This window comes from Neurospora hispaniola (genome assembly GCF_033458365.1).
Source record: "Neurospora hispaniola strain FGSC 10403 chromosome Unknown B0T23scaffold_5, whole genome shotgun sequence".
Taxonomy (NCBI): Eukaryota; Fungi; Ascomycota; class Sordariomycetes; order Sordariales; family Sordariaceae; genus Neurospora; species Neurospora hispaniola.
Window position 1 is genome coordinate 978,653 of NW_026944410.1, and position 24,738 is coordinate 1,003,390.

The 24,738-nt window shown below is 49.9% G+C and overlaps 7 protein-coding genes and 1 non-coding gene across 8 annotated transcripts; 4 read left to right on the top strand and 4 right to left on the bottom strand.

Moving 5' to 3' along the window:
• Positions 1–1,592, bottom strand: B0T23DRAFT_359790 (tyrosine phosphatase family-domain-containing protein; the record flags this gene model as incomplete). Its single annotated transcript, XM_062836240.1, has 3 exons — positions 1–770; positions 834–1,023; positions 1,084–1,592. The coding sequence occupies 3 exons, from the start codon at positions 1,590–1,592 to the stop codon at positions 456–458; spliced, it is 1,014 nt and encodes a 337-aa protein (XP_062691596.1). The 3' UTR covers positions 1–455.
• Positions 1,593–5,322: 3,730 nt separating this feature from the next.
• On the bottom strand, positions 5,323–6,400 carry B0T23DRAFT_319766 (uncharacterized protein; the record flags this gene model as incomplete). The annotated part of the gene is made up of 3 exons (XM_062835141.1): positions 5,323–5,779; positions 5,869–6,199; positions 6,265–6,400. 3 exons carry the CDS (start codon positions 6,398–6,400, stop codon positions 5,323–5,325), a joined length of 924 nt encoding a protein of 307 aa, XP_062691597.1.
• A 1,513-nt stretch (positions 6,401–7,913) lies between these two features.
• Positions 7,914–8,426, top strand: B0T23DRAFT_319307 (uncharacterized protein; the record flags this gene model as incomplete). The annotated part of the gene is made up of 2 exons (XM_062835116.1): positions 7,914–8,033; positions 8,094–8,426. The coding sequence occupies 2 exons, from the start codon at positions 7,914–7,916 to the stop codon at positions 8,424–8,426; spliced, it is 453 nt and encodes a 150-aa protein (XP_062691598.1).
• An 825-nt stretch (positions 8,427–9,251) lies between these two features.
• On the top strand, positions 9,252–11,916 carry B0T23DRAFT_161236 (uncharacterized protein). The gene is made up of 4 exons (XM_062832732.1): positions 9,252–9,853; positions 9,910–9,943; positions 10,013–10,507; positions 10,562–11,916. The coding sequence occupies exons 1-4, from the start codon at positions 9,547–9,549 to the stop codon at positions 11,613–11,615; spliced, it is 1,890 nt and encodes a 629-aa protein (XP_062691599.1). The 5' UTR covers positions 9,252–9,546; the 3' UTR covers positions 11,616–11,916.
• Positions 11,917–13,213: 1,297 nt separating this feature from the next.
• On the top strand, positions 13,214–17,455 carry B0T23DRAFT_381742 (rab-GTPase-TBC domain-containing protein). Its single transcript, XM_062837282.1, has one exon. It carries the CDS (start codon positions 13,554–13,556, stop codon positions 16,965–16,967), a length of 3,414 nt encoding a protein of 1,137 aa, XP_062691600.1. The 5' UTR covers positions 13,214–13,553; the 3' UTR covers positions 16,968–17,455.
• Positions 17,456–17,694: 239 nt separating this feature from the next.
• On the bottom strand, positions 17,695–17,766 carry B0T23DRAFT_t260. The gene has a single exon. It is a non-coding gene; the product is annotated as a tRNA-Trp (tRNA).
• Positions 17,767–17,809: 43 nt separating this feature from the next.
• On the bottom strand, positions 17,810–19,327 carry B0T23DRAFT_381744 (uncharacterized protein). The gene is made up of 3 exons (XM_062837283.1): positions 18,746–19,327; positions 18,635–18,686; positions 17,810–18,555 (listed from the first exon to the last, which is right to left on the bottom strand). The coding sequence occupies exons 1-3, from the start codon at positions 19,121–19,123 to the stop codon at positions 18,101–18,103; spliced, it is 885 nt and encodes a 294-aa protein (XP_062691601.1). The 5' UTR covers positions 19,124–19,327; the 3' UTR covers positions 17,810–18,100.
• A 688-nt stretch (positions 19,328–20,015) lies between these two features.
• B0T23DRAFT_161337 (glycoside hydrolase) lies at positions 20,016–21,374 on the top strand. Its single transcript, XM_062832733.1, has 2 exons — positions 20,016–20,622; positions 20,704–21,374. Exons 1-2 carry the CDS (start codon positions 20,217–20,219, stop codon positions 20,991–20,993), a joined length of 696 nt encoding a protein of 231 aa, XP_062691602.1. The 5' UTR covers positions 20,016–20,216; the 3' UTR covers positions 20,994–21,374.
• Positions 21,375–24,738: the final 3,364 nt, after the last annotated feature.

Here is a 24,738-nt window from a genome sequence, read left to right on the forward strand (position 1 = left end):
GGACATATGAACATAGGGAACCGCCCTCATGTAAACCAAGAAACCACACGAACGCCAGGAGACACTCAGCACTTGATAGTCTCCGCTCTCCATCCTAGTTTATCTTCTCCATGCAAGTAAAACCGATTGCAGGCCTGTCAGCTCCGGATCTGGGTTCGTGGCCATGTGATGCCCCTGAATAAAAGCCGTCTGCCAGCCCACCAGATTTCCCGTACCGAAAGATCCCATTGCAACGCCACGCCACTGTACCCACTCCGAAGCAGGATATTCGCTGGATCCCGTATTCCGATTTAACCAAAATCCTTCCACTTCATTCTCCTTTGACAATGGAATTCTCCTCGCCGCCTGATCAAGCTACGCTGAGTCTGTATGGTGCCTGTGGGGTTGTGGGGGCTAAAAAGTGTGATAACATGACCAAAAAGAACTGACGGGCATCCGAAGGCCACGCCGAAAAGCTACTGGGTGAGCAGCTTGCGATCCACCGCGTCCGAAGTTGGCAGCGGAATTCCGGAAAAATGGTACCAGAATAACAAGAAAATCATGGCCACGACCGTGGAGTTGGCGAACTTGGGCGACCCAAATCGCCATTGCCGCAAGTTCATGTCCTTGGAGAAGAGGTTCGAAATTTGAGCCATTTCGAATCCTTGGATGTAGTTGACATCGGTCTCGCGGACTTTGGGCTCGGCATAACTCCGGTATTCCTCGAGTATATTGCTCACGTCCCAGCCAAGAGTCTTACGAACGATCCCAACCACGCAGCCGGTGCGATGCTGCACAACCGAAATCAGCCTGACCGTTCCACCAAGTCAACATATCGTCGAGGGGAGGTTTACCTTTCCGTGGTTACAGTGAATCAAGAGCGGGTGATTGGCTTGGTTGAGTACCAGCCGGAGGATGGCCTTCATCGTCGTAATGGGAATGGCTTCTTTCTTGGTGCCCTTCATGTCAAAGACATGATGCTTGATTCCATTTCTGCTGAGAAAAGCATCATAGCCCTCGGGGAAGTCCTTCTGGACCAATGTGCTGGAAAACCCATGTCAGTATGTTGGAAGAGAAAAAAAGGTTTTAATCCGGGTAACCAACACCATGGTCTTCAACTTGAGGCCCTCGATGAATGGGTAGTCCTCGGTCTGTGGAAAGCTACTTCGATATACCCCAGGAACAACGACACCAAAGTTCTTGGGGCGCCCCTCTGAGGGAATGAGCGGTAAAGTAGGATTTGGCCGCAAGGGAGCTTTGGCACTGTGACTGTAGGCTTGAACGGCATGTGGAGGCTCGATATCGCGAAGTGCGTCAGGGAGGCTAAAGTGTTCATCTTTGCTCAAATCTGACAGATCCGTATCCAATGACGTCGCGGCAGTCATGGGTGAGCACTCGAGGCTCGTTTGGCGGCTTGAGCGGCTGCTTTGACTTGTGAATGTGCCTATGGAGCCCTTCCTGTGCGGTCCCACGTCCGCCCTCTCATCTTCCTTCGCCAACCTTTCTGATTGAGGCCCAACCAGGGCCTGCTCTGTGTTGTCACCAACAAATGCTCTCGTGTTCCTCTTCATGACGGTCTTGTTGCCCCCGGCCATAGTAGCCAGGGCTGTCATGGATTTCGATTGCAGCGGTTGGGTTACAGGACGCTCTTAGTCGACGAAGCAAGCGTTGAGTAGTCAGAGTGAATCATCAGAGAGCCAGAACCGGCCAGAGCTAAGGAGATGCTCAAAGAGAGACAGGGGAAGCTGGTTTGACCGAAGAAGTAGTGCAGGGGTAGCAGATGGGTTGGCGGTTCGAATTGATCAGCACGGCGGCTTGTCGTTGACTGGAACGTTTTCGGTCTGGTAGACTGTTGGAGGTGGAAATGGAGAAGATGCAATGGGCTACTGTTGGTAGTGGAAGTGGTACGGACGGTCTGGTTTCTGTGTTGACGAGCAGTGGAATCATAAGCGTCCCAGGGCACTTCTTTCTGGAGACTATGAGCTGCCCATTTTTGCTGATTTCCCAAATTGTTCCGGGGTTGTGTGGGGGTGTGTCGTGGATAGATATGTACCTGGGAAAGCCCGAGCTCGTCGGGCTTTCCTGCGAGGGTATGCGAACGGGAAACTCGAGGTCCGGTGATACTTCAGTTGCCTCTGATCGAGGACGGTAAAAGAGGTCTCGTCGAGGGTTGTGGGCGGGACACGTGAGCGAGCGCCGAAGAGTGCAATGGGGAGATGCAAAGATCGGGATAACTCTGGTGTGAAAACCAGTTTCAAGATCGAGGGTAGCGTTATCGTTACTGTGATGGCGGTGGTGCCTGAAGGGGCGGGTGTTAAGTTGAGCGCATCAAATGTCGTCCAGACGAGTGGGTAGTGTTGAAGGAAAAGGCCGTCTTCCATGTGAGGGAATGGCCGGATTAAAAAGATGGAATTCATTGTCAAGTAAGACTTAATTGCGGGCTTCGCCTACGGTTGCCGCAGTGTGATGGGGGGGATTCATGGCGCACTAGCGTAAAACTGTGTGGGGTCTAGGCCATTGGTCGTTAGTGGCACTGGTACTTGACTCTACACCACGCTACTACCTCTGTGTAATGGTACGTACCTCTGCACTACACCAGAGGTGTGGACATGCCGTTTCCTACCTGATGTACTGTGGTATGCAGCTGTACTACCCATTATTTTGTAGAACACCGGACCCGTCTGAGCAGCCAAGACCCGGTATGACGCCCGGTAGGCCAATCAATGAGTCAATCAGACTCGCTCGCCACTGAAAATACAGTCGCCCTCTCTGGCAGACCCTGCATTTGGAACATTTTACACGTGTATAGCTGGCACGGCTGGATCCCTGACCGGCCCTGCTTCGGTCGGCAGAAACCTGGCTTGCTTTGTGAGAGCGAGTCGAAGTGTGAATCTCCAACTTGCACCTGTCAACGTCGGACGTCTGCCCATCGCACTCAGCCGCTCAAGACCCAATGGTGTACGTACAGGAGCTGGTAGGCGTAGAGGTACCTAAGGTACGAACCAGGATGAGAGAAGGCGGGTTGGCACCCCATCACTGCCCCTGAACCGAAAGTCACAAAGATTCGGTCTCTTCATCTCAGTCATCGTGGTTGTCTGAAAGGCAAAGAAAGGGAGTCGGGCGCTTCTTCTATACCGTGGACTTTGTCATCAAAAGACTCAGTCCCGTCCAGTGCGAGGAGTGCCTGAATCGGGATCGGCCTACGCCTGACATCACAGATATAAACAGCCACAAAATCCTCAGGAATAATGTAGCATCATATATACACTACTGGAAATACCACTTGCCCGGAATGCCAAATATCTACTTCTTCCACTGCTTCCAACTCGCGGACAGGCTAGAGGTTGGAGGGTGAACGAATACTGTGATCCTTTTGCAGCGCGATCCAAGCCCAACTTAACCTCCCAGGCAGACGTGGACATGCGAGCGGAGACCGAGCAACGGACAAAGCGGTCCCAGAACATTCGATTTGTACAGCAGATATGTAATAATAATATTACCGCTTACAGCATCCGAGTGCATTACTGTATGCACATTCTTTCCATTCACAAGAAATCACTCATACTTTCTGCTCTTCTGGTCATCAGCTTGTTTGCTTGGGCCATGGATGTGCTAGGAAGTGCTGCGAAGTAAAACGTGTGTGTTCAACAAGATCAAGTGCAAGGTGCGATGAAAGCCCCAGAGAAAGAGGAAAAGGCTACACACGCGCATAGTGCCGCCAAACCTAATGATTCGAATATCGGTCACATTCTTTTGAGCACGGGCTTGAACGGCCAGGCCCAAGTTGGCTTTCAAAGTTGGAAGACGCTTAAATTGAGTGTACTTGGCAAGAAGCAGAAAAAAAAGAAGAAGAAAAAAAGACTGCAGTGCAGTCAGGTCGCGTGAGCACGCAGGCTATAACGTCATCGTCTCCTCTGCTCGCCTTGAACAGTCCACCTAGCCGCATAGTTCGAGCGCGGGTGGTACTGTTTCTTACCTCAAATTGGGAGCACTATGTAAGATCGTAAGTTAACATCAAACGCCGTACCATACTCAATTGCTACTCGAGGGTGATGGCACAAATGGCACACATCAAATGCTACCCTCCCTCTACAAGATAGTCACATCTGACACGCCCGGGTCCCATTTTTTTTTTACGAGACAGTGAGGCGGAAGTACTTACCTACATACCTTGCCTGGTAATGAGTGGTAGCATGACTGATACCATTCAGTTCCTCAAAGAGTTCGACACGTTCGCGGTTTCTGGCCCAAGGGTAGTAGCCTGGGTCAGAAGCGACCAGGGCGCCTCGCTAGGAAATTTCAATACATACACTAGGTCAGGACCAACTTCCGCGGGTGGACAGTCGAAGATGCCGATCGCTACCTTGGGCGCTGTCAATCTGCCTGCCGAGTTGAACACCTGGGACATGGAAACGAGATTGCCATTGAATTGGGAAGCCACCGATAACACCAAAGCAGAGTCTCTGACAGATTCCCGGGCTTTTTGGAAAATATTGATTTCTCGTGGCCAACCTGACGTTGTGAGGTCAAGACATCAAATGTCGAATCAACTTTGATGAAAGAGACTTCGTCAAGACAAGAGGCCATCGGACAATCCCAGCAGATGAAAGGCATTTCCACAGATGCAACGGGATGCACCCCACACCGCTGCTACTATGGGAACCGTAGATCCTGACAGTGGAGGTTTCGCGATTGGTCAGAGGAGGGCCATCCTACTGTACAGCATCACTGTATCGTCAGCTGTTATGAACTGTAGTCCCCAGCTACATACCCGCGTTTCCCCAACTTCCCTTCTCCTGAGACTTTCCCCCCACGTCTCCTTGCCTCGGCGCCCATGCTCTTAAAACACTGAACCTGGTCAGTCTTGTTGTGGGACAATTTCAATGAGCTGAATTGTATTTCCCACTTGATTCTCTCTCAATTTCATGGGCCATGTGCCTGCTGTTTGTGTGTACTCGCGAGAGGTCTCTTTCCGGTCTAGAGTAGAGGTGCCCGGGCAACGAAGTCAGCTTTACCTGTCCATGGTAGCCATGCAGCTAAAGGCGGGAGGGTTTGGCCTGGAGATGCTCTAAGACTCCAAAAGGATGGTACACACTATTCTACATCAGCACGTACATGGCAATGCCGCTATACCCAGTCGGTGAAGACTTTACAACCTGGAGGGAGAAGTTGCCCCCTTTTTGACCGCCCGCGGTTTCGGGCAACGACTACAGTACGCCCTTGTCGAAAACACATCATCATCACACTGTTTGCCCAAGCAAGGGATGCCAAATACTGCAAAAGTATGTGATTCCTTCTCGGTCAAGGTCACACTCACTCTAGTTATGATATCGTCCCAGTGGTCTACGCAATCTTGCCAGGCACATAAGGATGGCCAGAACTTAGACCACCATCCACCGCCCATGCTTGCGCGTTGACATAGCTACTCTCATCACTTCCCAGGAACAAGGCCACACGCGCAATCTCGTCAGCATGTCCACCCCTCCTGAGAGGGTTGAGCTGTCCAATCTTACCTTCGGTACCCCGAGCTCGTGCGCTGTCGAACACGGGCGCCGTCATAGCCGTCTCGATCAGGCCGGGGCAGAGAGCGTTGACCCGGATGTTGGTCCCGACCAGTTGGTAGGCAATGGTTTGTGCCATGCTGACGACGGCTGCCTTTGAAGCAGAGTATGGCGTCCCACCGGCGTTGGACCGCAAACCGGCTACCGAAGCTGTCATGATAATGCTCCCGGAGGACTTTGGCTTCTCCGCCGATGTTTTTTGCATGGCCGGCGCCGCGTATTTGGCGGCAAGAAAGGGGCTTTGATGGTATGCATGGTTAGCGATGCTCTACGAGATCAACCAGACAAGAAAGGGCAGTTCGGACGGAAAGAAAACCAGGCGTCCTACCCGAGCGCGTTGACCCGCATCGTCTCCATAAACTCATCAGCTTCAACGTCGGAGAACTTGGTATGAGGGCCAATAATTCCGGCATTGGCAAAGAAGACATCGAGCCGTCCGTACCGGTCCAGAGCATCCTTGACAACCTCGCTGATGGCTTTTTCATCAGCAGCATCAAACTGTCGCGTGTGTACATTCGCGCTGGAATATAGTGTTTCGATCTCGCGCTTGTGTTCTTCAAGGTTGGAATCATCGTAGTCGCAGATGTAGACTGCCTTTGCCCCGTTCTGGGCAAACTGATGAGCAGATGCTCGGCCAATACCGAGAATGGAGTTTGCCCCTTCAGAACCGTTAGCCTCAACCCACGAAAAGCAAGCGGCCTACAGCAAGTACAAGTCGACTTACCGGTGATGATAACCACTTTCCCAGTTACTCTAGGTCCATTCGAGTCGCCAGCCATCTTGACAACGGATGGAATGACTTTATTGGCGGCAAGATGGTTACCAATCGCCTGGACACGTTGCTTGGCGGACTCGGACATGGTGGGTTTTCTTCGAATCCTCAAAGTTCAAGTGCGCTTCTTTTTCTTTCGGTTCGTGGGTTAGTATTATCTTCAAGACATGACAGAAGATCGCATTTAAGAGTTGGGAACAAAATCAATTTTGGGACACAAACGCTGTGTCTACATCTATCATCTCACTGATGAGACATTACCGGTTGAGCGCGGGGAAACCAAGCCTAGCACTAACAAATCCGGGGGCGGGCCGAGGTTCAACTTGCCGCCAGTTTTGTATTGGCTCGACCGTCCACGAATGTCCAAGAACGGATGACACTTCCCGTCGCGTCTGTTCCCTTTCCCTTTAGACCCTTCTCTTTACAATGGCACATCAGAACATCATAGTCCACTGTCTGGGCTTTTATCACGTCTAGTCCGCAACATTGCAGTTCAACTTCGGTTTCAAGTTCTTTGTCATGGCTGACGGACTGTCATGCCCCTTCCGCTACTTCCGCGGTGAAGGAATCGATGGCCTCCAGCAACCATGCCATGATGAGTCCACCTCATCAATCTATGCATTGTTACTACGGCCATGGTCTAGGAAATTGGTAACTGCCGCACTCGAGGACTTTTTGAGACGTCGCCACGTATCGAAGCTGAACAACAAAGTTCGTTTCGACCACGATGCCGAGGCCGGCTGAGCATCGTGGTCACACACTGCATCGATCAACACCCGAGCACAGCATCTCTCCACGCCCCGACTGGCTGACCGTTTTCGAGCCGAACATTTAGTGAAAACAGAGGAGAGGCACAGATACGAAAGCCCTATCCCGAGTCTACTTCAGTAGTTCTCTTTCTCTGCTTAAGACGTGGCCCTCACAACTATTTCCACTGGCCGCGAAAGCTGGGCTTCAGTCTGGAATCAGTCGTGTGGGGACCAGGAACACGAGGCATGGTCGAACCAACAACCAGTTTCGGCTCTTGAGCTGACGCCATTGACGGATCATTTCCAATGTATTCGTGCTGGACGCGCCTTCACAGCTGTTCAGGAGTTTCATGGCCGTGATGGGGTATGGCTTTGCCTTGCTCGTGTCTTCTTACTCCTGGTCAAATTTCTGACTGGCTATCGCATCAGTAGCACGGTCACCAACGATCATGGATTGACGGGCAAAGGTTCTTCCAGTCGGAGGCTGATAGGGACTCGGCGAATTTACGAAGCCTCCTCCAAATGGTGTCATTGGCGGATAGTGACCTTCTTCCATCTCCGACCCTTGAACTACCTCCGCCGAACCTAGGGCCTGGGTTTTCGAGAAGGACTTGATTGGAAATCCCATATGCAATAACCTTCAGGCACCTGTTTGGCAACAGCCAATGGCTGAGACAGATGCCCCTGCCGCGCCCAAGTACGGCTTCTCGCTATGTTCTTGTGCGCTTATTTGGGATGGGTGCATTGCAAGGGGCCTAATCGCCGGCGATGCTGGCATTTGCGGTGCAAACTTGGAAGGGAACCGGCATGCCCAGAGACAGCCGTGAGACCACTCCTCAATCCACGTGCAAGATGTACCAGAGCTTTAAGCACGCCAAGCCAGCTGGAAAGAGAATCCAAAAGCAAACACCCCAAAAGTCTCGCAGTGCGTCCCAAGCCCTGTTGGATTACACGCAATTACACAACACAAAGGTGTGACGGCATGACCATCTCACAAGTCTCTCTCACAGCTGTCTCACTATGGCTGTATAGGACTTATATCCTGTCACCTTACCGCGGATTCCATTGGGTATTCAGAAACGAGGGCCCCAGTCCGTCCCTTCCCTCTTGCAACCTGGCCCTATACATAATCTCGTGAAAGCCGGACCATACGACACGTATGTAACAGCCATGTTCAGCGCAGAGCAGCTTGGTTCATCAAGTGCGGACTCTATGAGGCTGTTGTGCTGTGAATACCTTCCTACAACGGCTATCTATCCCGAGCTTGGATCCACGACTTGGTACCTCTGCCTGGCAATGCATGCAATGGGGGTGTCATATGTGACGTTATACCAACCCTATGGCTTCTCTCGGCTGATGGACTAGTTGTGCTAGCGGGAGTGACCGGCTCATGATCAAGGCCGACATTTCCAGCCAGTGCAGCCGTCGTAAAAAATAATGGAATATATATAAAAGAAAATAAAGGAAAAGGAAAAAGAATTTATGAAAAAGAGCCTTCAGGCAGCCTTTCAAGGCGGCTTGGATCGTACGCCGTCCGACTAAACGGACTATCCAGTTTGCTTTACTGGTCAAGCTTTGGAAAGAGACAAAATTAGTTTCAACATATTCCACCGCGCTGGAAAACGAAATAACGGACTACCACCAAGCTCCCCTTTGCCCCCGAGGGCAACCTTTTTCTCGCACTCTTATGCGTACTACAAGGCTTGTGCAACCGTGGATGAGGACTCGACAGGGAAATCCTTCTCTTTGCGAAGCCCAGCGGATGCCTGCAGGCTCCAAACTTCTAGTGGCAAGACAACCTAACCCCTTCCCGGTCCTCATACGAGACTATTCTCGTCGGACTACGGAGACGCGCAGTAACGGTGTAACACGAAAACCCTCCTTTCCCAGGTGATGAGGATCTCCTTCTCTTCCGGCTGATGCTTCATTTGTTCCAGCGCCAGTCTTCCTTCCTCTACCTGTCCTTTTGTCTCGCACTCCCACTCTTCCTTCACTCTACATAGTGTACATGTCTAGCAGCCCCTCCCGTAGTAACTCGAGCGATGTTGTGTTCCCGTTCCTCGGCATAATGGGCCTCTCCTATTTCTTATAGGACACATGACCCTAATGAGGAAGCCGTTCGGGTCGGATATATAGTCTCGCGCAGAACTTCACACCCGTTCCCGCGGGACTCTCAAGACCTTCAGTTCACTTTCTTATTTTCTACTTGAAGGAACGTCATTTATCGGTTGAGCAAGCGAGCTGGCTGTTGTTCCCATTGATCAGGTATTAACATCTTGATCACATGCTTTTTTTCGCTAAGCAGGCCCTCTGGTACCATTCGAGCACTTTTATCGCTATTCACTTTGGACACATCCTCACGCGATAAACCTACCTATCATATCGGTGTCTGGCCGTGCAGTTATGGTGAAGAAGCCAAGTCCTATGTATTTGACTTTACCATTGGCTTCTAGCTCGGCTTCGTACACATCCCGAGCACAAGTAGATGGCCTTGGTGGTAGCTGCGAAAGTTATGGGGGGCTCAAGCGGCGATGAGGAATGCGGGTGCTATATGGAAGCGATCGAGATTCGAGGCGATTTACCAACAGCAGAAGCGAAACAGTGTTTGCAATCTTGCAGGGACCAGTTTCTAAGGACGGTATCGATCGACCACGAAACCCCCGAGGGCTGGAAATACATTTGCAAGGATCTAACGACCACGACACCCAGCTCTCGATTTTGGTCGTTGTATTGGTGCGACACAACGTTTTGCGGAGTCTGGATAAACCAGACGGGGGGGCTGCAGCAAGACCGTGAGTGGTAGCCGGAGAAATAATCGTCAGTGGCTCGGGCTAAGTAGGACAACCAGCAAACGTCGACCTGATCATCAACAGCTGCCAGGAGTGAGTGAGCATTTCTAGCTGGTCATCATGAGCTTTTTGGGTACTTGCCATGCTGACGTGAGACGGCAGCATTGGATTTCACTCGGTATTAGATCCAGGACCACCACCCAGGGGCTTCGTCTGCCAAACTAGCAAGGGAGGAGCTGGGCCTTGTTCACAGACAGGCTTCAAAATCAACCCCGTGTCGGCCCCGTCCCCACTGGTGGTTCAAGAACCGATTTCCATCCCCTCAACTTCTTGGAGCAAAACGTTCAGAAGCGCAACTGCGCCTTTGTCCCTATCAACGTCCTCAGCAACACCAACAACAACTGGCGATATCTCTCTCATAACGGACCCATCATGGCTATCAGCAACACCAGCCCGACCCACGGTTGCCGAGTCTTTTGGGGTAAACAATGGGACTACAACACTCAAAGGCGGGCTATCCATGGGGGTCAAGGCCGCAATTTCGGTTTGTTCGGTTACCGGGTTCATCGTTATGGTTGCTTTGGCCTTTTTGTGCCTCCACAGACGAAAAAAGCACCGGTGCGGCTTAGATGACGTTCGGGGACAGTCTCGTTCGAGGTTCGATAACGGAGTTGCTCCTAGAGGTCGGCCAACGCCGCTAATTGCGTCCAGCTATGATTCCAGGCCGCTGATACCCCCTCTCCGCCTCCGGGACCGCAGGCTGCTCCCTTCGATCCTACGTTCGGGCCACAACCAGTCGCCATCTCCGCCCCTGACGCCGCTCACCCCGGCACACAGCCATGGCGGCGGCCACTCCAACGTCACGTTTCCATCATCACCGATAACATCACCTACGACGAACAAGCTCGTACCACGGCACGAGGGCATGCCAAGGGTTTACGGCACTACTGGCAGTCTTGCTGGTCCACCGCCTCCGGCCTTGTTTGAGATGCATGGTTTTGGTGCGCCCGAAAGCCGGGGAAGTCTGAGTAGTTTCGGGGCAGGTTCGACAACAGGACCGTCATCTTTACGGAACGAAGCATTTTCCTTGTCTGGAACCACTTCTCCGCCGCCCACATCACCAACACGCCCTCCGCGACCGCATGAGGAGCCACTGGAGATACCCGACTTGGTGAAACCAGCATCCTTTCCCTTTGGTTCGAGAATGAATCGATCGATTCCATCAGTACCGTCGGCGCCCATCTCGCCGCTATCACATACATCATCCTTGGCCATGAGCGGCAGCAGTGTGAGCCCAATGTGGAACCAAGTGCGGGCTATCTCATCGCCAAGGGATGAACGGGAATCTGGCAACCATCACGCTACTGGGGAATACTCGGGCAAAGACCGTGGCAGCTGGGGGAGCTGGAGCGATAATGGGTACGGATACGGTTACGGCAACGGAAGTGGAAATGGTGCAAATGGAAGCGGAAACGAGAGCGGAAGGAAAGTGACCAGCGCGATTGTTGATAGTTTTGGTCATGCGGCTGGATCGCTGTTACCCGTAAGGGGCTCCAGATTCATCTCGAAGGGCGGAGTAAGCCCGCCGCCTAGACTACCGCTGAGGCCGATGGCTATTTCTACCATGTCCTCTACTGTGGCCATTCGTGACGCCAGAGGTGGTGATATTGGACCGATAGGGGTTGCGATGACGGGAGGGCCGGGAAGAACAGGCAACCCTGCGGCCGTGTCAACGTTGCACGAGGAAGATGGCGGATTGTTCTGAAGGCGGACAGTGCTCCATCCATGATCGGGTGGTAGTACATACGAAAGCGGCACGACCTTGAACGCCGAGACAGGATACAAGATTATAGGTACGTAAACGGGCAAAGAAAGGGCGTACAGGAAACATATCACAGGCGGACAGGATACTGGGCGCTGGGGCAGGCTTTTCAGCACAGCAGAGCAAAGCACAAAAGGATACCCATCTTGGTATATGATGTGTCACCCTTGATTCCATTCTTTCTCATCATAACAAGGGCCAAAAATCAAAATAGCAAATCGGCCGGCAGGGATGGTCTAGATGGAGTGAAAGCATTCGGCACAGGCGAGAATGGTTGATTGGCTTCGAAAAAGCGATACATACAGTAATGTGCCCTGTAAATGCTAGACCCAATAAATGCTAAGACCCAATAATTGCTAGGAATTTCTGTGCACGGATTATTTTAGTATGGTATGCCTGCTAGCTGCTAAGTACTAGCCACCAGCCGGCCCGCCATATAAATTTGCAGCTAAGAGGGTAGCTTACAGGGGGTTGTAGTACCCTTGTTACCCATATCGGGGCTGTCACCGACTATTAGAACCCCTTATCAGGGCGGTTACTAGCAGTCATAAGCCTCCTGCTCCCATACCAATAAATGCTAGGACCCAATAAATGCAAGGAAATCGGCTGCACGCCCCACTTGCATTTACAGGGCACATTACTGTACCTACACTGCATGACGGGATTGCATGTACGTAAAAATTGATGTCAGTTTTACGAAAAGAACTTGAAACAGTGCTAATGCAGGAAATCAAGGCACCAAAGAGACAAACATTGTAAGTTGCCAGGAACGAAAACAGACCAAGCATCAAGGAACAGGAAAGGGATCGGACTTTGCCTGTAGATCTCTCTCTCTCTCTCTCTTTTTTTTTTTTTTTTTTTTTTTGGTGTACAAATTTATTTGCCAGATTGTCCCGCGAGTTTGCAGTGCAGTAGCGCTCAAATCAAAAGGAACAACAACAACAACAACAACAACAACAACAACAACAACAACAACAACAACAACAACAACACCAACAACAGGGGCTGTTGTGGATGTAAATCTGGAAAGAATATCATCTCGCTGGAGGTATCTCAAAATCTTAAAAGAGCCGTGCAGTATATTATTACGTGTCACTCTTTCTCCCTGCCAATCCTGTCTTTTCGCCATTTCTGCTTCTCCCTGGACATCCGGTGCCAAAAAAAGCACGTGTGTCCACCGAGTGGAAGGCCGCCTCACGCCCACTGACATTTCAGACAACTACCTCTATGTAGGAAAGGCACTCAAATGGAAAATGGCACGTACTGTGCAATGTAATCCAAACAGTTGGACCGCAATGAAGGGCGTCAAAACCATGCATCTACTTCACATCCTCAAAACAGGACACTGGATGTACCTGTACATCTGTAGGTCTACATGAGCGTTAGAATGACCGTGGGCTCATGGGTGAACGTGGGTATCTCTACCTACAGCCAGCCTCAGGCGGGGTATACTCCACGTGTCCCAGGTACTTACACCATAATACAGCAATCCATCCGAGTGGATATGGGCGTGTCGACACCCCTCTCAGCCCTGGTTTGATTATTCTTTTGCTCGTGTTGGTATACACTACATCACGGCCTCTCGCGGCACTCTGCCAGGCACCTCAGCCCAGACCCTTCGAGAGCTGTCGTCTTCCTCCCGTCGTCTCCTTCCCTGACCTCTACCATAGATAGGTATCCATTGCTGGTTCAGCTCAGTTGTTTGGACAGCTCGGCCGGACATGATCACAGCTACCTCTCCAGCCAGAAACCACCAGCTACCTACTTCCATCCTCTTTCGAATCTAGAGACGCTTACGACTGGCGCACACTATCAAGTCGACCGAGGAAGGCCATGACATGAGGTGCGCTGCCCTTGTCCTGGTTCGACCAACTGGAAGACATGGAGGACACTACGCCGACCCCAACCACTCCAGCTGCGGTCATCGCTTCCGCTGCCGCCGTGGCTCCTCTTGAGCGCTCCGTGTCGCAACAGTCCGTCCTCTCAACCACCCGGAGCCATCGTTCCCGGACTTCCAGCACTGCCCGCGCCCGCAAGAGGTTGACATCATACCCGTCGAGTTGTGCGTCTTCCATCGCCCCGTCCGACAAGTCGCTTACATCGTTCCCCTCCTTCTCGCCCGAGTCGCCTCGCCAGGAGCTGTCCTTCTTCGAGCTCAACCCTTCCTCCCTCTCGCCCTCCATCTCGCCTTCACGTCACTCGCGCAAGCTGTCCGATCCCGTTTCCGTCGCCGACTCCGTGGGCAACGACAGCGACCCGCGCCAGACCCCCGAAGCTCCACAGCCACAACGGATACGGCCCGCCTCTACTGTAGAAAACTTGATCACGGCCGAATCCGAGCCAGACACACGCGACGCACTCTTCCAAGATGTACCGCTTACCGCCAACAAGATCCCTGGCTCCCTGCACCACGCTGATAATGCCCACATTGAGCGCCTGATTGCTCGCCATGGCGCTGTCAACCTCGTCCGACAGATATCGCGGGATTTGGCAGAGCGCGATGCTCAGATCGCCACTTTGCGGCGACGTGCCGACGACCGAGAACGCGCCTTGCGGAAGCTTATCTTGGAATGCGGTCTGTCCACCCTGGACCTGGAGACGCGCCTGCGCACAATCGAGCAGGATGCCAAACAGACAAATCTGGCCAGAAGGGGGACCGCTGGCGGCGGATTATCGGACCTCATGAACGAAGCCATGGCCCACGATCTCAGAGCCGTCGGCGCGAGCACAGGCCTCAATGACGCAACTATACGCGCTACCACCATATCGGTGCCCCCTGCAGCCGATACTGGAACCACAAAGGGTATGACCAAAGGCTGGAAAGACTTTCTGTGGGGTACAGGGGCGGCGGGAAAGAATTCAGGTCGGCCGAGCAGCGTGACCGGTGCAAGTGCTACGGAAACCTCCAAGACGGTCTTGAGAGGTAGTGGCTTGGGGCCAGAGCAGCGCCGCCCGACGCTGGCCGACGGTCTGTTCAACCCGCCCGAGACGGACTCGACAGACTCTGTGCGGAGCTCTAGTAGGGCATCCAGTATCTACTCTGCGAATGAGTCGCGGAAATCGTCGCTGGCCAGTCTTGCTTTACGGCTGGTCGCGGGTGGTGCAACCACGGGACGTAACGGTGACATGCGCGGCCGTGCCAGCACCGCACTGCAACCTGGGGGCTCCATGAGAACACCATCTACGTCGAGCCGCGCCGCAAGCTCCCTCTCAAGCCGTACAGTCTCGGGCGCCCAAACAGGCTCTAGATCGTTCATGCCAATGCGTCGCGCTACCGGCCCCACTAAACCTCTTGACGTGCCCCAGCGATACCAGCAGCAGGACCGATGGGATACCATGGGGTCCAGCCCCTCGAGAGACCTCGTGTCCCGCCAGCAGAGTTATGGTCCGGTCGAGATGGACACCATTCTTCCACCCGAGGTTCAGCCGCCAACGCTAACACACATATACAACAACCATCTTGGGTCCGAATTTCTCACTGACCGCTTTGGCTTCATCTATGACCAGCGGAGGAAAAAGCGGCAAAGAGAGGCCACCAGAATGGCGCGTCATGCAAAGAAGCCCAGCCGTACCGAGATGCTCAGCACTGGACGGAACAGGTTATCCCCGGCCATGTTAGACGAGAGCTCTAGTGGCAGAGGAGACACAGCGAATGAGGCCGGGCCGGAATCTCCTTCGGCTGAGGAGCAACGGGATGATTCTAAGCCAAGAAAGTGGCAGGATTACCTCAAGATCGCAACATTCCCAACCGAGCTCCTCTCTCACACCCCGCTGATTACTGTGCCAGGCTTCGAGCTGATGGAAGGTGGTGAAGTACCCGAAGCACCCAAATCGCCTGGCTTGATAACGTCGGAGGAGCGTGGATTCGTTCCGTCAGCTACTCCTGCCATCGCCGCTATCGCATTGCCGGAGAATGAGGATCAACCCTCCCCAGACGAAGGGGAGCAACAATCGTCGTCGGCGAGCATGGCGAAAGAGGATGCGGAACCAGTTAGGCTTCTGTTGCAGAACCTCAATCAGCTCCACGATACACTTCAGAGGGAAAAGACTGTGCGATGGAACGATTTCCTTCGTAAAGTACGGGCGGAAAGAAGACGAGACGGGGAGGCTGCCGCCGCTGCTGCCGCCGCCGCCGCCGAGGCTAGGTTTCAAAGGGCCGAAGCTGTAATGCCTGAAACGAGATTAGGAGATGGTGAGCTGATTGGCGTTGCAAGTTTGGGTATTCAAGGCAAGGTTGGACGTGCCAAGGCCAATGAGTTTAGGCAACTCATACTTGGTGGTATTCCTGTCGCCTACCGGTCCAAAATCTGGTCCGAATGTTGCGGGGCCAAAGCTTTGCGTATTCCAGGTTATTACGATGACCTTGTCAACCAGGCAGGGGACCAGGACGATCCGCAAGTCGTGGCACAAATCAAGGCCGACATCACTCGCACCCTTACGGATAACATCTTCTTCCGCAAAGGTCCAGGGGTCAACAAGCTTAACGAGGTACTACTTGCGTACGCCCGACGCAATCCAGATGTGGGTTACTGCCAGGGCATGAACCTCGTCGTCGCTAATCTCCTTCTTATCACCCCATGCGCCGAGGACGCCTTCTGGATCCTGGTATCCATTGTTGAGAATATCCTGCCGCCCAACTACTTTGACCATAGCCTTCTCGCCTCCAGGGCCGACCAGCAGGTCCTGCGCCAATATGTGTCTGAGGTTCTCCCCAAGCTCAGTGCTCACTTTGAAGAGCTTGGCATTACCCTCGAGACCATGACGTTTCAGTGGTTCCTGTCTGTTTTCACAGACTGCCTGTCTGCTGAGGCTCTCTTCCGCGTCTGGGACGTACTACTGTGCACCCATGACGGCGGCGTGTTTCTGTTTCAGGTTGCACTGGCTTTGCTCAAGCTGAATGAACGCCAGCTGCTTGCCTGTGACTCGGCGGCACACATCTACAGCTATATCAACCATCAGATGACCAATCATGCGATCAGTATTGATGGATTGATACAGGCTTCTGAGGCGCTGAGGAGGGTGGTGCAGAGAGATGAGGTGGAGGCAAGAAGGGCGAAGGCCGTTGACTTGGAGAGAGAAATGAGTCTGGCCAGGGAGAAGAGACGGGAGGAGATGCAACAGCAGATAAAGAGGCTGGCGGAAGCGCAGGCGCCAAAGACAGCGGGATCGCCGGCCGTCGCTGACCGGGCGGTGACATCGGTGAACGGATATTCCGATGATTTGAACTCGCCGATGGTGGAGGCAGATGATGGGATAACAGGAACTATACAAGCAGCTGGAGGGATAACTGCATAACAAGTTGTGAGACAGAACATGGAATCAGGTAGTTGCATGAGACGGCGTCATGTTGTATGCTTTTCGATCTATCCGCAACAACGGAATCGTCTATCGTTTTTTTCTCCTCTTACAATTGGCAACTTTTTTGTTCTTTTTTCTTTTTTTTCCTTTTTTTCTTCTTTTGTTGGGTGTACGGGCTGGATAGGTGCATATCAAGGATTGATACCAAGCAGCGCATGGAAGGGAGGTAAGGGCAAGCAAGTCAGGCTCACAAAATTTATTTTGACGTCGTCCGATTGATTCAGTCTCGATTTTCGGATGGAGCTGCAAAGTTCACATCTGCAAGAGCCATTGAGATGAGTCCAAACTTATCGCTCGTGGCTACACGTTGCATCTGTAAGTTGATGTTGCAATATCAAGGGATACTGATCAACGAGCATTGGGGTGCCCGTACAGTTTGAGTGGTCTAGGTATGTGCCCGTACAGTTTGAGTGGTCTAGGTATGTTGTTGCTCGACCAATTTCACCCAACAACCTGAAATGAGATCGTACAGTCGAGACAATGTAGTATAACTCCTTCGCAATCCTCATTGGTGTGCGGACAAGGAATAACTAACCACTGTGCGACCACGTGCTTGTACTTGGGGGAGAAAAAAAAAAAGAAAGAAAAAAAAACTAAAAAAAAAAAAATTTAACTTTTGGACAACAGCACATAGAATGAAGAAGATCGCAAAAACAGTGATGATTGACCCCAACCCGATTTGAACGGATAACCTTTCGATCTGGAGTCGAACGCGCTACCGTTGCGCCATGAGGCCTTATTGAAAATTTAGTAATATTTTTGGTTCTATAAATGGAGTCCCAAAATAAGCTTGCAGCAATATCCTCTGTACACGATTGCTTGTCGATGTGCCGTCAAATCACCAAATAGAAACTTTGTGATCACCGCACAGATCGAGTTCTCTCTTTTGAAGCCATTTGTATTTTGACGAGTCTATCTTTTCCGATCTCTCTACTGTGCACCACTTGACCACCTTACATTGTGGGTTGTGGACGTCTCGAGTCATAGACCCCGGCAAATACCACATAGAAGCGGACATAGGTCCTTGGCCCAATCTCCCTCAAAAGGCATTATATTCCTCACCAAGTTATTCAGCTCTTGCTCTCCAGTTCTGTCATGGTCTCAATGGCTTCGTCAATGGCAGAGCTTCGCGACTCGCTCACATGGCTCCGTAGTTCCCCAAGACGCCTCTTCCAAAAGTCCCATCGGTCTCGCGAGTACCCCGGCTGGCCTTGATATAGCTCTCCAGCTCTAAGCATTCTTGAATCAGTCTCATCCAAGTTTTCCGGCTTGCCTGAAAGGGAATGTTCCCAGATGAACTTTCCAGCATGCTTGATCCACAAGGTGGCAACCACAACCCGTGTGTCCTTGCCTTCCTGGGAGAGCTCCTCCACGCTCTCCTCCAGACCATCGCGAAGTTCCCAAATGGGTAATTCCCGCCAGTTAATTGCGCCCGTGCTGAGCAAGATCGCTAGGAATGCGTTGAGGTTGCACCATCGTTCGTGGATCTCTGGATCGGTGGCAGATTCCAAGCTGAGGGTTGGATCTAGCTGGTGTTAGCAACCATGGATCTCAACCTGTCAGACTCCTAGCTTGAATTGCATGGAGTCTACTTGTTTGCCTACCTTGCCATGCATCTCGGTTGCAGATGGCGAAGCCGTCCAAGCGCTGCCATGCCTACAGAATCAGTGTCAGCAACTCAACCCTTCCGGATAGATCCGTAACAGAAGACTAACAGGATGTCCATCCAGGCCAGCCAAATCACGTAAAACCAAAGCCAGCCGGTAATGCGCTTCATGGCCGGCGGGTACTAATTGCACTGCTGCCAACAAGGTGGTGTATACGTTATACCGAGCGTCCTCAACCTCCGATTCCATGTCCGCAGGGTCGTCGCGTGTGAGTATGGTGCTGTCTAGCTGGTCTGCGAGGCGCTTGGCAGCCTGGGGAATGAGAGCATCATCATTGGTGTTGAGCGCAGCCTCCAAAGCATCAACAAGCTGCGCATTGCTCTCCCCTATCTCTCTGGTGTTGACCCGAAGGACTTGTAGACTAATTGGACCAGTCTTGGACATCTTTCCGGATGGCATTGGGATTATGGACTCTTGAACTGGCATTATGGTGATGAACGAAAGGAGAAGTTTGCAGGTAGCACAGAGGATGCGGGGTGGTTACTTTGGTTATCGAGCAGGAAACGTAGATACCTACGTCTACACAGAAACATCTGAGTTCCTGGTCGTGGCTGAGGTGGGCTCCCTCCATTCTTGCCCCGAGTTGCACGCCATGATCCGCGCGGGCGCCGCCTACCTAGATAAGGTGTCATTCTTGATGCCAAAGAAGGAAGGAGTTTGGGGTCGTCGCCCACTCCGGTGCGCTCTAGTCTAGCGCACGAATACATGCACGGCACTAACTCCACCCAGCGTCATCCAATGACATGTGTCAAAGTCAACAACATGTTAAGTTTTCCGAACGAGGCGGCAACCCCAACCTCACTTGTCACCAAGATATCTGGTTTTATCAGCGGCGATACGTTTCCCTCTAAAGAAGACCAAATGATCCCTTCGATACTTTGTCCAAGCTTTTATTCAAGGGTATAAACAACGTCAAGCGTGGCCGGTATTTTGTGCTTGGCGAGACTCGGCACTGTCAACAATCGACTTGCCCAGAAGGGATAACGGATGCATCGCACCGAACCAAACCTTTGACGTTTTTGAAAGATCTCGGGCTAGACTCTGAGAACCGGACAAGTCGAAATTCCGCTGGCATCTTGCAGGCTTCATACGCACACCCCGCAACGCCTCCAAGCATACGGAAATCTGGGAATGGAGGAGGCTTCCCAACTCCCGTTGTATGTCTTATAGTGTTCGAATCCTCTGTGACCCTCCGAGTGGTCGACCATGACTTTATCCGGCCGGGACAAGGCGGCCGTCCGGCTATCTAAATCTGAATACCATGGAACGGCAGCCTCCGCCAAGTACTTTCATGCCGTATCGGGTCACGGAAGGAGCTCTAAGAGGTTATGGCTTGCCATTGAAACATGTAGAGAGTGATGTGCATTGACGACCTGCGTCGCCTGACCGGGTATCAGGGAATGATATAGATGTTGAAAAGGGCCTTCATTCCCAACTTTCGATAGCTTGGGGTGAAAGGTCCAGCACCCAAGTCTTAACTTCAGGATCCTGTTGATTACGGAATTTCCACTGGCCCATTATGCTTCCCTCGATCTCTCTCCTCCTCGCCGCTGCACTCGGCACTAGCGCCCACTACACATTTCCCAAGGTGTGGGCAAACAGCGGAACAACTGCCGACTGGCAGTATGTTCGCAAGGCGGATAACTGGCAGAACAATGGCTTTGTCGACAATGTGAACTCGCAGCAAATTCGATGCTTCCAATCCTCCCACAGCCCTGCCCCGTCAACTCTCAGTGTCGCCGCTGGCACCACCATCACATACGGCGCAGCTCCCAGCGTCTACCACCCGGGGCCAATGCAGTTCTACCTGGCCAGAGTTCCGGACGGCCAGGATATTAACAGTTGGACCGGAGAAGGTGCTGTTTGGTTCAAGATCTATCACGAGCAACCCACATTTGGCTCACAGCTTACATGGTCTAGCAATGGTAAGAGTGCACGACTCATCACGGTAGAGAACAGCCACACATACTTGTCCAGATACTGACACTACATCTTTATCCATACAGGCAAGAGCTCTTTCCCCGTCAAAATTCCCAGTTGCATCAAGTCCGGCAGCTATCTCCTCCGTGCCGAGCACATTGGACTGCACGTCGCTCAGAGCTCAGGAGCTGCCCAGTTCTACATTTCATGCGCTCAGCTCAGCATCACCGGTAGCGGCAGCACTGAACCCGGTGCTAACTACAAAGTCTCATTTCCTGGGGCCTACAAGGCTTCCGATCCCGGTATTCTGATCAACATCAACTATCCCGTACCTACCTCGTACAAGAACCCTGGACCGAGTGTCTTTACCTGCTAAAAGCCGTCTGATATCGGCTTTCCAATGAGTGGATAAGGAAGCCAAAAGAGGAGGAAAATACTCGGCCTTGGTTTGTGAAACCTGAATACTGTATTGCATAGGTTTAAGTAACTCAAGACACCCACTGTTTATACTCGGCCCTTGACGCTACTCCATCCATATCTCCGGACCAGATATTGTCCCTGTCCACCTGAAACCTCACCCCGGGCCAGTGGGACACTCGCTCTGTACTGGAACTTTTGAAAACCACGTCCTCGGTAATACTTTGCTCCACGCAGTAATTATCACTACAAACTCTGTGTTCTGGTTGTGTACTACCAATCTTCACGCATCGGCAGTCACTCCTTGCATCACTCGACGTCAACGGATTAGGATCGGAACAAACGAATGCCGCAATAAATGGACTGCATTTACCCGACTACTCTATGGATGTATCATAAGACCTAATTGCGGCAGTCACTTTCCGCACATTTAGGATTGATTCCACGATAGTTCTGTTTGATGCCCGGAGAGAACACCCTTGATGGGTGAAGGACCTCATCTCAGGATCTCGGTAACCGCAAAAGACGTGTCAGGCTAGATAATTTTGGTCTACTTAACAATATATATATATCGGTTTTCTTCTGGCCCCCAGGGCCAAGGTTACAACTTGCATCCTAGATACCTCTACATATTGGCATCGAACAATACCTACCTAGTGTCGGGATCAAGTTCCCAGTTAGCATCTCCCTGACTGTGGGGGCCGTTCAGGCCCATTGTTTTCAAATGTTTGTTAAACATGGCTGGAGCATTCCAGGCCACTTCAGATTAAAGCATCTATCAGTCGCCTTTCTTAAGTGTCTAGTCAATAGCAAGCCGGGGAGAACAGCTGAACTGTCACTCGTATGACCAAGAACGTTCAAAGCAAGCAAGGAGTCAAAAGTGCAACAAAGTGATAACATCCGTTACTACTCCTCGCAAATAACTGGAAGTTCTACAACTGCTCCTACCGAGTCATCAATTCACTATTTTTGAACAAAACAGACCAACTACCTAGGCCCAACAAATTATTCCCTCACTCAAGTCCCGGATGACCCCTCCGCTACGACGTTCAATGGTTAAGGTGCCGTTTGGTTCGAAATTTTCACAACTATACCGACGATAAACAGAGACAAGCACCTCACTTCGCCAAGTCAATATATGAACTACATATCTCTTTGGATCTCAGCTCAAGGGAATTGTAAGAGACTGACGGATACGGATATTTTGTGACAATACTGCCAGTCTTAACCCCACAGCTGGCCACCCCCCTCTTCACGTCGACGTCATCGAGCTCCTACGCCTACCTACATTCCTGGCCCTCAACTAGCCACATCCACACCGCTGTTTCCCCTCATGCAACATCACCACCTTGCTTCTAAGAACAACAACCATTTCATCAAATCAAGCCCGATTACATTCATTTCTACTACAATAGACTCGCCTTTACTTAAACAAGCGCTTAAAAACATTCGCAACAGACACTCTCAACGTATAGTAGCTAAGAAGTATAGCATTCCCTACTCTACCCTCGGTAACTACGTTCGAAGCGTCCTAACAAAGCGCAACATTAAAATCACTACCTAAAGGCTATTACTAGCCTAAAAAACCTTTATTTACCAATAGATATTAAATAAAGAGAAGGCTAGCCGTACTCCCAACCATCGTCAATTATCAGGGTTCGCATCATCGATATTGAAAAGAGGAGGTAATTATAATAAGCTAGGCGCCCATTAGGTAGACCGATTCTTAAAGTATAACCCTAATATTAGGACTAAGCTTTCTAAACCGCTTAAATTAGTAAGAATTAGAGGGTCTACCTAGGAAGCCTTTACGAAATTCTTCGACTTTTTAGAAGCCCAGATTTACAATAAGGGTATCGTTCTTACCAATATTTTGAATATAAATAAATATAGTCTTTAAAAATTAGAATTAAAGGATAGTAAAGTGCTTAGAACCGCCCTAATAAAAAAGGTATACCTGACAACAATTAATATAATAGCCTAGGTATTTATTATTAAATACGGGATTACTATTAACAAACAATTAACCCCTATTATCGTCTTTTGTTGGTGGGTCCCGGGCATTCACTGGGCTGAGCCATTCACTGGACTGGGCACAGCCCAGTCCCCACTCTGTGCCCTGCCCAGACCGCACCATATCTAACCTTCCAGACTCTACCAGTCTCTCTCTCTCTCCATAGCACACTCAATTAACCACATTCAACTGCTTGATTTCGTTAGTGATCTCACAGGTTATAAGCCCTCTCTAACCTTCCCTATAATTGCATTTAGATAAGTAATAAACGTATCCTGAAAGTGCATTGTCGGCTTCAATCGCCAACTTCAATAAAACGCTACAATACCGGGTCAAAAGAAGCAACCACAACCTTCGTCGACTTAACAACTCGCCCGCTCGCCTACAAACTAACTTCGCCATATAAAGATTCTTACTAATACTTATTGTATAGCAACCCCTCTATTGAACTAGTTATCGGTTCATTTATTATTAAATTAAATAATTTATTCAAATTAATTAATAACTAGTCTAACAATTACCAACTTCCTTCTTTTTAATATATCGAACCCTCCTATACTTACAATAATTATTAATTCGTTACTAGTTCCCCTCCTTAGCGATTAAAATATCGCTGATTAGTATTAAAGATTTATAGCCGAATTCGATTACTTTTAGCTCGCTAAGTACGTTTTTAAAATAATCCCGGAGCTTAATAAAGAGAAAGAGCCTGAGAAGTATAATATTTAGTGGATTAGACGTACTAACGCTAATAAGATTCTACTCTCTACTTTTAAGAACTCTGATATTGTTACTACTTTATATATTAATAGTTAGGATAGACCTAGTAGAGACCCCAAAATTACGTATAATCTCGTTCAATTATATATTACTTATATTACTAATAAGGTTTGTAACGAAATTTTCGCTGAATATTTAACTATTAAATGTACTAATTTTAATACTATAATTTTTTCCTTACTTATTATACCCTATTTTATAAGCGTATTGAAGATACTAAATTCAAAATTAATAACGATTTTAAAATTACCTTCCTTTATAATACGGTAAAGACCGTTTACCCTATTGATGTTAGATACTAGGTAACTACTTTAAAAATTAAAAAACTAGATATTGGCACCTTCCTATCGAAGTTTAGTAATATTAATAATATTAAGTCCCGTATTAGTATTAATGTTAATATTTAAAAATCGGCTAATAATAATAATACTAATAAGAATAATAATAACGGTAATAGTAGTTCGACTAATAAAAAGAAGAATAATAGTAAGAAGATCGACTATATTAATTATAATAAGAAAATTTATTTAATTTAAAAGTATATTTCTTATAATTATTATATTAGTAAGAAGGCGGATATTTATTAGGTCTACTACTTTAAGAAGGTACCCGATATTTAAAAGCCTAAGAAGGATATATTAGCTAAGAAGGCAATTAACGCTAGTATTAATACCCTTACTAATAATGTTTTAACCAATCTTACTACTCCCGCTACTATTATTAACTCTACTTTATTATATAGAGGTAGAATATTTATAAGCATATTAAGTATAAGTAATAATATAGATTTTTATTAGAACCCCTAGCTAATACTATTAAACGTATTAATTGTACTTAGAATAATTGATTAATTAATTATTCTTAATTGTAACTTCAATTTTAATATACCTATAATAATTCAATTAAAAAT

Excerpts from the sequence above, each read along its gene's own strand:
- B0T23DRAFT_381742 (XM_062837282.1), top strand. The coding sequence starts at position 13,554 with ATGGAGGACACTACGCCGACCCCAACCACTCCAGCTGCGGTCATCGCT.
- B0T23DRAFT_161236 (XM_062832732.1), top strand. The coding sequence starts at position 9,547 with ATGGCCTTGGTGGTAGCTGCGAAAGTTATGGGGGGCTCAAGCGGCGAT. Across the intron at positions 9,854-9,909 it reads GGGGGGGCTGCAGCAAGACC|CAAACGTCGACCTGATCATC; the intron begins GTGAGTGGTAGC and ends TAGGACAACCAG. Across the intron at positions 9,944-10,012 it reads ATCATCAACAGCTGCCAGGA|CATTGGATTTCACTCGGTAT; the intron begins GTGAGTGAGCAT and ends GTGAGACGGCAG.
- B0T23DRAFT_161337 (XM_062832733.1), top strand. The coding sequence starts at position 20,217 with ATGCTTCCCTCGATCTCTCTCCTCCTCGCCGCTGCACTCGGCACTAGC. Across the intron at positions 20,623-20,703 it reads GCTTACATGGTCTAGCAATG|GCAAGAGCTCTTTCCCCGTC; the intron begins GTAAGAGTGCAC and ends TTATCCATACAG.
- B0T23DRAFT_381744 (XM_062837283.1), bottom strand. The coding sequence starts at position 19,123 with ATGCCAGTTCAAGAGTCCATAATCCCAATGCCATCCGGAAAGATGTCC. Across the intron at positions 18,687-18,745 it reads CTGGCCTGGATGGACATCCT|GCATGGCAGCGCTTGGACGG; the intron begins GTTAGTCTTCTG and ends CTGATTCTGTAG. Across the intron at positions 18,556-18,634 it reads CAACCGAGATGCATGGCAAG|ATCCAACCCTCAGCTTGGAA; the intron begins GTAGGCAAACAA and ends AACACCAGCTAG.